Here is a 10677-nt window from a genome sequence, read left to right on the forward strand (position 1 = left end):
TCCATTCATAATGTCAGTAATTTTTACAGCTTCATTGCTGATTTGAACTCGTAAATTTGCGATCTGTTCTGTTTCCAAAAATTAAAAACAGAATACAAATCTTAAACTTATTCATATTTACTGACAGACTCCTGCATGTACATTTCTTATTAACAGTGATCTTGCCCCGTACTCACACAGTATTTAATGACGTCCAGGCTGCAACACCCTGAAACGAGGCACTACATCTGCTGTGGGACCTGCAACAGTCCAACAACACACAGTGGAAAAACGAAGAGTCTCAGATATTTTATTGCACAGACTACAGTTCTTCATGTGTCCTTACAAACATTTAAAGCTTTGTAAACAGTGAACAGCATCTCCCCAGTGTGTTTGGTAACTCCTGCTAACCCTCCTCTCAGTCCCTGTGTTTCCTCAGCACGTCTCAGCGTTTCTACAAGCCAACCAGTGACCGACTACAGGAAGCAGCTTGGAGACGCGGCTACGGCATCCAGTCAAACTGCTGCGGTAGAAAACCGACGGTGAAGGACAGGAGTGATAGGAAGGAATCGATCCTGTAAAAGGTGTTGAGTTCATGTTCATCCAAGAAACTGGGTAACAGTTTGTGTGTCAGTGGAGACGGACAGTCACACAGCCTGAACTCTGCCACCTGCAGCTGGAGCTGAAGAAGAGCGTCCACACCGACCCGTTTGGGTCCAGGATCAGCGCCGAGCAGAATTCCTTTCCACGGGGAGCAGACAGAAAATGGCACGTTGGGAGTTGGGTAGTTTGGAGGGATCCGGACAGGTTCTGTTACGGCGTCTGGGCCATGCCCCGGCTTGACTTCATCTTCTCCAGCCTTTTATTCAGGTGGCTGTTGCTCGACTCCAGCTCCTCGATCTTATCCAGCGCCGTCCGCAGCTGTTGGACCAGAGGAGAATCACAGTTAGCCTGAACTCTGCTTCCTGAACAGACCAGCTTCCAGAAACACCGTGCCTCTCTCTGCAGTTTGCGTTTCTCCGCCTTCAACTCGTCCTCCACCTTCTCTGCGTTCTCCGCTGCAGATTTGTAACGAGTCACATGACCCTCCAGTCTGGTCACCTGCACACCAAAAAGACCACTCAGAACCCCGATGAGATCACAGAACCGCTCTAAAGTACTCACACCTGTTCAAGGTTTTCACATTTTGTCACATTCAAATCAAACTTTAACAAAAGTTCTAGAATTAGACATTTTTTGTAATTTTTATTTTAAAGTTCAATTTCTAAATATACCCTAACATGATCCAACATGTAACAAATTCATAAAATGAGGTTCGATCACCTTGTTTTGCTTTATCGATTATTTAACAGAATTAAATTGAAGTGTTGTACCGAGTTACGCCACAAGGTGGCGGTGTTTCCCATGTGACGGTTTGATGCATCGTTTTCCTGCTTTATTTCTCACGGGAAAAAAGACAAGTAAAAAGTCTCCGTCTTATTTTTGTTTAATTTTAGGTTGACTAACGTCACTAAGCACATGAATATGATTCCCATGAAGTTTTTCTCTTATAACATTTGTCATTGCATAACCAGTCTTATGTAGACTGTTTTAAGAGTGAAATGGCATGCTAGTTGACCGGCTAGTTAGCTTATCAAATAAGCGATTAGGTCATTTCTGAAGTTCCAACCAGTAAGAACTATTTAAGTTTGAGGTTTGAATGTGATCCAATTTAAACAATAAAACTGAGGTGTGAATACTTTTCTAAAATAAAGCCTGCGGAGCAGTCAGACGATCTCTTGCTCACGTTTTGCTCTAAAGCCGTCACTTCCTGTTCCGCCTTCACCAGCTTGAACTTCAGGTCGTTTATTTGCCTGCTGGAGTCTCCTGGAGAAGAATCACAGGAAAACGCTCGTTTGTTTGAGACGTTAAGGAAAACCCAGAAGTTTTGTCCACGGCCCGCTCCACCCACTCTGTAACTCCATGATGTTCGGGTCGTTCCCGTTTTCAGCAACTTCCCCGTCTGGACTGGAACCGCCGTCTGCGCCGTCCTTCTGGTCCAGCTGGGATTTTAGTTTCTTTATCTGCAAAAGGATCTCCTGATGTTAAACCTCCAGATTCATAAATCACCTCATCTGCATTTCCTTAAACTCACCTGCTCAATCATTTTTTCACGCTCATCCACTAGTTTCCTCAAACGAATCTCTGAAAACGGACAAAACATCGTTCATGAGTCAAATAAATGATGTTTTGTTTCATTTATCAGTTCAGTTTCAGACCTTCCTGTTATCTGTTGAAGAGATCTTCATAAATAATTCTTCATGTTCTTGTTAAATTAGAAAATCATTGCTACCTCAATTCCTGGCTTCTTTAATGTTCCTTAAGATTTGATGCTAGATGCTTTGTGAAACTGGAAGCGTAGGAAAACATACTGTTTAAATACGGCATCTGTTTTTCTGACATCCAGCTTAAACCGGTCATTCTTTTACTGAACGTTCACAAAATGGTTTTAAACATTCTGTTTTTAGTGCAGAATAATCTAGTCCAGGTTTTAAGTATTGAAAGTTTCAAACTACAGCAAATTAAAGACACTGAAAGTCGTGGACGACCAGCCTTTAGCCTCAACACACTGGTTGTTAGACTATTCAAGACTAACGGTCTATCCAATGTTAACTCTAACTTAGCTAAAGCTAATGCTAGCCTGCCTGTGCTAATGGACAGCAGAGGACAAAGGCAATCCAGACAGTCCTCAGCTTAGGCCTGCTAATCATCTCCAAAGCTAATGCTAACTAAGGCTCCTCCTCATTTGGACTTGGTTAGCGGTACCGGATCAGTAGCTTCTGAAGGGATATATTCTCCTGCGACATGAATGTAGCCACCGCTAGATGAGCCATAGTCTGAATTTTGGCACCAATACCGCAACATCATGTGTTGGGGCAGGACGACTCAAGAACCAGAGCAGGAGCTAAATACTGACCGAGAACCTCTCCAACTGTTAGCAGGAATTCCCAAAAATCTTTTTTTGTGTGTGTGTGTTTTTTGCATGTTTTTATGTAAAAACATCTACAAATAGCGATTAATGTAACTGAGTGAAAAAGCAAAGTCTTATCTTCCAAATTTCCAGAAAGGAGAAGAATCAAGACTTTCCTACAGCATCGCAGATCAAATCAATAAATACAGCAATGATTTATTTAAAGGGAATGTGTGAACGTACCGCAGGGTGGCAGCAGCCAGGGAGATGGATGGGGAGGAGAACCAAGGCATGCAGCGCAGCAGCATCCAGGAGGGACGGGAGGGTGATGGTGTTAGCATGCACACAGTCAATTACACACACCGCCGCTTCGTCAAAAAGTTTCAGTAGATGTTTATTTAGAGCAACGGTAACAGCAGGTTTTAACGGTTTAGTGCAACAAGATGCAAACAAAATCAAAGTCATTCTGAACTCCAGAGGGAAGCTGAGAGTCTGATCTGCTCTCCAGGTAAACAGAGAAAAACATGCAGAAGCTGCTTTGGCCTGAAAGTTTACAGTTAAACCATGAAGGCAGTGGAACGGCAGGAAGACGGCAAACATGATATCAGTTCAATAAACCAGAGATGGACAGTTCAGGTCACTCAACTTCTCTTGCATTCAGTTCATACAGGAATACATCAAAGTGCTGAGAGGACTTTAAATATTCTGAGAACTTGTAGAGAGCTGAACTCTCCAGCAGAGGGCGCTTTACGCCACATCGCTGTGTAAGTTTTTCTGTGGTTTGGGCCACATGCAGACCAGAGATGGTGAACCAAGCAGCTGGCTGGTCTGGGATGGGAGCCAGAGCTCAGCAGAACTTCAGGGAGTTTGACTGTGGGTTACCAGGAGGTCTGATGGAGCAAACCCACATCTGATGGAGCAAACCCACATCTGATGGAGCAAACCCACATCTGATGATGTGTCAGCATTCACATGACTGACACAAACTCTCAAACAACAGAAAACGCTGCAACCACAGGAGATAAACGCAAAAGGTAAAATGCCATTAATGGTAAAAACAGCAGCAAATGCAAAATGCTGCAAACTGGCTCCATGAAACATTAGTCCTCCACACCACCAGGGGGAGTTGGTCACCAAATCATCTGGGTCCAGACCCTCAGTAAAGTCCAGAAGAAAGTTGGAAAAGGTATATTATGCTTCATATCTTTTACATAACAGCAGAATATATATGTACCTGCTCCAGACTCCCCCTAGTGGTCTGGAGGACTTCTGTTTGTGGAACCAGGTTGCAGCATTTTACGCTGCCTGCTGTTTTTGCTTATTTGCATCATTTTCCCTTTTGCTTCTGCTTCCTCTGGTTGCAGTGTTTTTCATTTCACTTTTTGTTGTTTTTGTGTTTCGGAGTTTCATTCATGCTTTCCCAACGTGTTTCGTCGTCAGCCATCGTCCTAAAGGGATGGAAATACTCCACAAGAACCAGGACATTTGTTCTGTCTCCAGAGGTGTTTGTTTGCAGATCTGATCTGGGAGTTCGCAACTGGTCTAAAATCTGAAGTGGGCGTGGCTACAGTAATGGTGTGTGATGCGGTGGAAGTTCTGCTCTTGGGTTTCTAGAGATGTACAAAACGTCCTGAACGGACAGAATCTTGTTTTGTTCGTGCCGAATCGCATAGAAGCAGATTTCTCTGGTTCTGAAACATGGTACCAATGAAACAACGAGTGGATTTTCTGGTTCCATCATCGGGTCACTGGGACATCAAACCCCATCAAACTCCATGAAGTGCTGCTATCACCGCCTCTGGTTGCTTCAATAGCCAGTACTGATGAAGTTCTAGATGTTCCAGCTCTTTGCAAACTGAATCCGTCACTGGTGTGTATGTGGTCCATTTTAGACCCGTCCTGCTGAGTGTTGGACCCTGTTGTCCCAGACCAATTAAGACATCTTACAGTCCTCTTTATTCTTGCCTTTGCCTTTCTTCTTCTTTGGGTCTTTCCCTGCCTGTGGTACCTCTTTGGCGCCATCGGTTTGTTCTGGAGTCTTTTGTGGATCTGAAGGAACCTCGGTGGCATCTAACCCTTCCTCAACTGTTGGGGACGTTTCCTGCTCAATGTTCTCTGGAACATTTTCAACCTTTTCAGGTGGGTTGTCTCCACACGGCAGGTCATTTTGAGTTGAAGGCTGATCAACTTTGCTATCGTCATCCTCGGAAACCTCCTCGCCATCTTCTGTCTTTGTCTCCGCGTTACTTTGGCAAAGCTCTGAATTCTTCCCGTTGACTTCAGCTCCTTTCTCATCGTCTTCCTGTTCCAGTTTGTTGCACAGAGCAGATTCAACAGCTGCTTCCACATCCGAGTCATCAAAATCAAAAGACTGTCCTTCGTCCTCCTCTCCGTCGTCCTCGTCGCTGTCCAGCTGAACGTGTGGAGGTGAATCATCCCCCTCAGGTTCCTCCATGGACTCCTTCACCTGCTCAGCACCTTGAGAAGAGTTAACCTCCTCAGTGTTTGGACAATCTTCAGGCTCTGGGCGTTCAGCAGACGCTTCCTTCTGCTCCTCTTTGGGAGGAGAACCAGTATCTCCAGTTTCTGCTTTGGTTAGATCCGCTAACTCCACCTCATCTTTCATGTGTAACAGTGGATCTTCAGGTTCTCCTCCTCCTCCATTCAACTCTTCATCATCTCGGCAGATTTCTTCAGAGGTCTCGACCTTTGGCTCTCCATCGTCTGGCTCAGCTGCCTCCTCTGGTTCCCTCATGCAGGGCTTGGGGCTGTTTGAGGTTGGCGAGGTTTCGGGTTGATCTCTGGCGTCATCGTTTGCTGGTGATGCAGATGTTTCCTCATTAATTTCAGGACAGGTTCTGGACTCAGGAACTCCATCATGTTCTTCACCAGCCAACTCAATGATGCTTTCAGGGTTGTTAATCATCTTCCCGTCTCTATCCATTGATTCTGACTTGGTGCGGACATTTTGGACAACAGCGACGTCTTCTGGTGAAGAGCTGTCTGGAGGAAACGCTTCTTCAGGATCTTCACTCTTTCCAGAAGTCAGGAGGTTTGCTCCTCGATCAGAGCCGGTTTCAGATTCCATCTCTTTAACATCTTCAGCCGTTTCAGACACATTGGGCCCCTTAATTGTTTCAGCTTGGGAAGTTTCTGTGGTTTGCAGCACTGATTCATGTTTCTCTGGTTCTGAAGTTCCTTCCTGGTTCTGCAGAACCTCAACAAGCTCCTCATCTGGAGTTTCAGATGATTCCACAGGATCAGTTTCCTCTTCCTGGTCTCCTGAAACGTGATCATTGTTGGGTTCCTGGAAGGCTGGGGTGGCAGCGGTATCGTCACATGATGGAAGGTGTTTCTTTGGACCTTCATCACCTTCGTTTGAGGGCAGATTTGTTTCTCTAGCATCACCTCCAGCCATCTTGGCCTCTGGAACAGAATCTTCCAGTGGTTCATCTAGGAGGAATCCTTCAGGGGGTTCTGCAGTTTCTTTGGCTGTTGGAGATGCTTCCTCGTTCTGTTCGTCCTCAGAAAGCTCTGCTCTCGTTCCAATCTGACAAGATGTTTCAGAAGATCCCACAGTATCACTTTGTTCCAACATCTCCGTGTTTCCGGTTTTCCCTTCATCTCCTGAAACATGATCTGTGGTTGACTGTTGGAGATCTGAGGTGTCTTCTCTTGTAGGGATATCTTCACTCGAATCAGGATCATCTTTGCTCTTACATGTGACAAGATTACCTTCTTGATCAGGACCAGTTATTTCAGATTCCTTTAGGATGTCAACAGCAGAACCTTCATTTGGCTTTTCTGGATCTTCACATTCCTTGTTCTGCGTATCATTAACGATCTCCACTCCAAGACGAGGCACCTGGGTTGATCCCAGAACTTCAGCTCCTTCTAACATCTTGGTGTTTGTATATTTCTCTTGGTTGTGACCTTCTGAACCCGGATCTGTGTTCGGTTCTTGCAGATTTTCCTTGGTAGAAACATTTTCAGAGGGCTCCAGATCTTTTACTTTCTCAGGTTCTTGGTTGACTTGAGGTCTAGCAGTGGACCCACTGTTATCCTGTTCTGCTGTGAGCCCGTTATTCTGTATGACTGAATCCTTTCTGGTTTTTTCGTTTTGCTTCTCGGTTCCAGCTTTTTGTTGGTCTTTGTTTTCATGAGTTCCTCCTTTTTTCTTTCCCTTCTTCTTCCTTTTCTTCTTCTTCCCAGACGCGGTAGAGGCCTGAGCTTGGGACTTACTCGCCGTTTCCTCAGCCTCGTCATTTTCTGCCTCCTCAGGTTCTTGTTGAGGTTCGGAGTTCAATCCAACTGGAACAGCTTGTTTAGCTAAAGATTCTGTCGTAACAACTTCTGACCGTTCCTGACCTCCTGAAAGGTCACCACCAGGTGCTTCAGTGCCGGTACTTTGGGTTTCGGTTAAACCTGGATGACTGATGGAATCAACCTCAGATGTTTCTGTTTCTCCAGATGTCTGGATCAACTGAAGATCTTGGCTGACAACGATTACGGCTTTCGCTTTAGGATCTGGACGATCAATCGGATCTATAGTTATTTGACCATCGAGGTGACTTTCCTCAGAAGGAAGGCAGGTCTGGGCTTCTGGAGCCTGTCCATCGCAGCTCAAGTGATTCTCTTTGACGTCCTCCAGTGTTTCTTCTTGCTGCTCTGGAGCCATGTCTTCCTCTCTGCAAGCCCTCAACTCCTCTGTGCTGCCTGGGAGATCATGGAGAGCAGACGGTGATAGACGGCCAACAAAAACAGCTTTCTGCATTGCAAAGTTCATCAGGAGGCGCCAGCAGCAGTAAGGGACAGGAAGAACAATGGACCAATTTGGTGAAGCTCAGAGCCAAGATGTCTGACAGAAGCAGGAGAAGCGAAACAGGAAAAGAAGAACACCTTCATTCCCCACCAGTTGGGGACGAGAGGGAAGCCTGGAGCTGAGTTTACACCATCATCAAGAGAAAACGGCGTGGATCGCACCAGGAGGCGGCCGCTCAACACTTCAGCGCTCATAACCCGACTCCCATCAGATCTGGAGACGCCCCATTAAAGCCAGAGCAGAAAGTAACTCACACAAAGGAGGAGGAGGAAGTCTGCAGAGCAGACGTTGGCTTCGAGGGAACAGCTAGATGTCAGATGCATGTGTCCTACTTAAAGGAACAGTTTGGTTTTTCAGAGGAAAGGTTTAAGCAGTCACTGTCCTACCAGTTTGGACTCTTTACAGGCAGTAATGGAGGACAGAACCTAAACCCTTAGACCGACTACTGATGTGGAGTGAAGTGAGGCTCACACAGTCACTGTAAGGTTCACTAATGTAGTGTACGCTATACTGGTTTGATAAATGAGGAGTCGGAGGAACAATGCTGGTCAGAATTGGAGCCTAAACGACTCAACGTCTCAACTCACAATCACCCGACTTTAGCTTTCCAGAAACTATTTTTGTTATTATCATTTCAGGAAATAAGCAGAGAATATTACAGATATCAATACTAACTATTTACAGCTACTGACTGCTTAAAACTTCTCCACTGAACCTGAAGCATCAAACTATCCCTTTAAGAATTAAAGCTGGTGATTCTCTTTGTTTTCAGAAAGTCAATTATAATTTTTACTAATAAATGCCGTTTCTGTGAATTATTACAACTCATTTTACTGTCGATTCGTTACCAACGATAGAAAAGTTGATAAAACTGCAATAATCTTTAATCAGATCCTTCTGGGTTTGAAGGTTCAGTAAAATCATATCTGAAAAACAGAATTTTAGAAAAACTCAGAGGATCACCAAACTGGAAGCAGTGAAACGAATCAGGATGAGGAGGTGGAGGAGCATGGGTCAGAGTTTGGCAGCGTTCAGAGGGAGGAGCAGGAGAAGCTGCATGCCTTCAGTCTGAGCCCAGCAGCAGCAGCAGTTTTTACCAAGGACGCCGTTTCCTTCTGAGGGAGCCGCCTGGGCCGGCCGCTCCGCTCCAGCTGACCCGTCCACCTCCGACGGCCCGGCGTCTCCGTTGATGTTCAGGTCCGGTCCCAGGACTATCCCGTGTTTCTGCACAGAACAGCTAGCATGTTAGCGGCAGAGAGCGGCGCAGAGGAAACCAGCAGGGGTTCCTCTCGGTACCTTCAGAATATCCTTCAGCTTCACCGCCTCCTCCCTGAGCTCATCCCGCTCCATGCGGATGGCGTCTGAGTATTCTTTCTGCCGCTCCAGCGCCTGAGCGGCAGCGGGAAGCAGAGAGGAGCAGTGAGAAGACGCAGAGCGGAAACATTTCATGCAAAAGGAGGAACGGGGTCAGAGGTCATACCCCAATCTTTTTATCCTTCCACTCCACCGTCTCCTGGAGGTCGGATATTTCTCTAACGTAACCGTCCTGCTTCAGCCGCAGCTGGCGGATCTCCTAAAGAGCAGGAAGACGGAGAAGAAGTCGACAGAAAGAAGGAAAGTGAGGCTGAGGAGGAAGTGAGTGCAGCCGTACATGCAGTAGAACACGACGCAGCCGGACACCACGCAGCCCGACACCACGCAGCCCGACACGACGCAACCCGACGCCACACAGTCCGACACCACGCAACCCGACACCACGCAGCCCGACACGCTAACTGGTTGGAGCTGAGAAGCGAGCTGCTGGGTTCCTGTCAGACTTGAGCCTGACTACAGGAGGCCGTTCGTAAAGTTACACGATAAAATCAGCAATAACTTAAAGAAAAAAATTTGCTCCATGTTTAAAAACATACTTCCACATTGTTATTAAGACATTTATAAATTTCATAGTTTCAAGCCAAATAAATATTTAATTATTTAGTTATATTTAGCCTGCTAGCTAAAATTAGCTTTTAAATTAATTATTTAGTTTGGAAACTGCTAACACAGCATTACATTTTACTCATAATAAAGCCCTTTAAACCTGAAATCTCAAAGTGCTCCTTCACAGACGATGCTACAGGATGTAGCCGCATCTGCCCTGGATGACCGAAGCCAGGCTATTCTGACCTACTCAATATTTAGCTTGATAACTAAATATTTAGCTCCTAGTTCTTGTTTGATTTCCTATAAGTTAGCTTTAGATCAAAGTTTAAGACTTCCAGTTTATTCATTTATAAGAGAAAATTCTTACATATGTAATAACTTTAAGTCATTTTTGGTGATAATTGACTCAGATAATAATAATAATAATAACAATAATAATAATAATTGTAATAACTCTCCTTCACTTGACACCAAATTTCAACCTGATCTGATGTGGAATTTCAAAATTAAAGCCTTTAATTTGAATCTTATGTGTAAATTTACAAGCGGTCCATGTGGCTCCCTGAGGATGAGGAAGATGAGGAGGAGGGAGAGGAGCAGCACTCACGTTCAGCAGCTCTTCGCTTTGCTTCAGGGTCTCCTTCAGCTCATCAAACTGGAACTGCAGGACGCTGTGAGCGTGTTTCTGCCGCTCAAACTCCTGCAGGGAACAGCAGAGCTGGTGAGGAAACCGCAGCTAGCATCTGGAGCTAACCCGCTAACATGCTAATTCTCGAGCTAACCCACTAACGTGCTAATTATGGAGCTAACCTGCTAACACGCTAATTCTCGAGCTAACCCGCTAATGCCCTAATTCTGAAGCTAATCCACTAACACGCTAATTTTTGAGCTAACCCGCTAACGCGCCGATTCTGGAGCTAACCTGCTAACACACTAATTCTCGAGCTAACCCGCTAACGCACTAATGCTGAAGCTAACCCGCTAATTCTCGAGCTAACCCGCT

At 45.4% G+C, this 10677-nt stretch overlaps 2 protein-coding genes across 2 annotated transcripts; both read right to left on the minus strand.

Moving 5' to 3' along the window:
- Positions 1–273: 273 nt before the first annotated feature.
- Positions 274–10410, minus strand: LOC106941056 (leucine-rich repeat flightless-interacting protein 2-like; the record flags this gene model as incomplete). Its single annotated transcript, XM_015023986.1, has 9 exons — positions 274–900; positions 976–1080; positions 1766–1845; positions 1931–2042; positions 2114–2163; positions 8849–8975; positions 9048–9140; positions 9232–9324; positions 10282–10410. Coding segments are annotated over 9 exons (897 nt in total), but the record flags the coding sequence as incomplete, so codon positions are not given.
- LOC106941057 (cell surface glycoprotein 1-like) lies at positions 2998–8751 on the minus strand. Its single transcript, XM_015023988.1, has one exon. It carries the CDS (start codon positions 7713–7715, stop codon positions 4863–4865), a length of 2853 nt encoding a protein of 950 aa, XP_014879474.1. The 5' UTR covers positions 7716–8751; the 3' UTR covers positions 2998–4862.
- Positions 10411–10677: the final 267 nt, after the last annotated feature.

The sequence above is a fragment of the Poecilia latipinna genome, unplaced genomic scaffold, assembly GCF_001443285.1.
Source record: "Poecilia latipinna isolate Pla-1442-1.1 unplaced genomic scaffold, P_latipinna-1.0 Scaffold3482, whole genome shotgun sequence".
NCBI classification, from domain to species: Eukaryota; Metazoa; Chordata; class Actinopteri; order Cyprinodontiformes; family Poeciliidae; genus Poecilia; species Poecilia latipinna.

Coding starts and splice junctions, on each gene's coding strand:
- LOC106941057 (XM_015023988.1), bottom strand. CDS start 7,715: ATGAACTTTGCAATGCAGAAAGCTGTTTTTGTTGGCCGTCTATCACCG.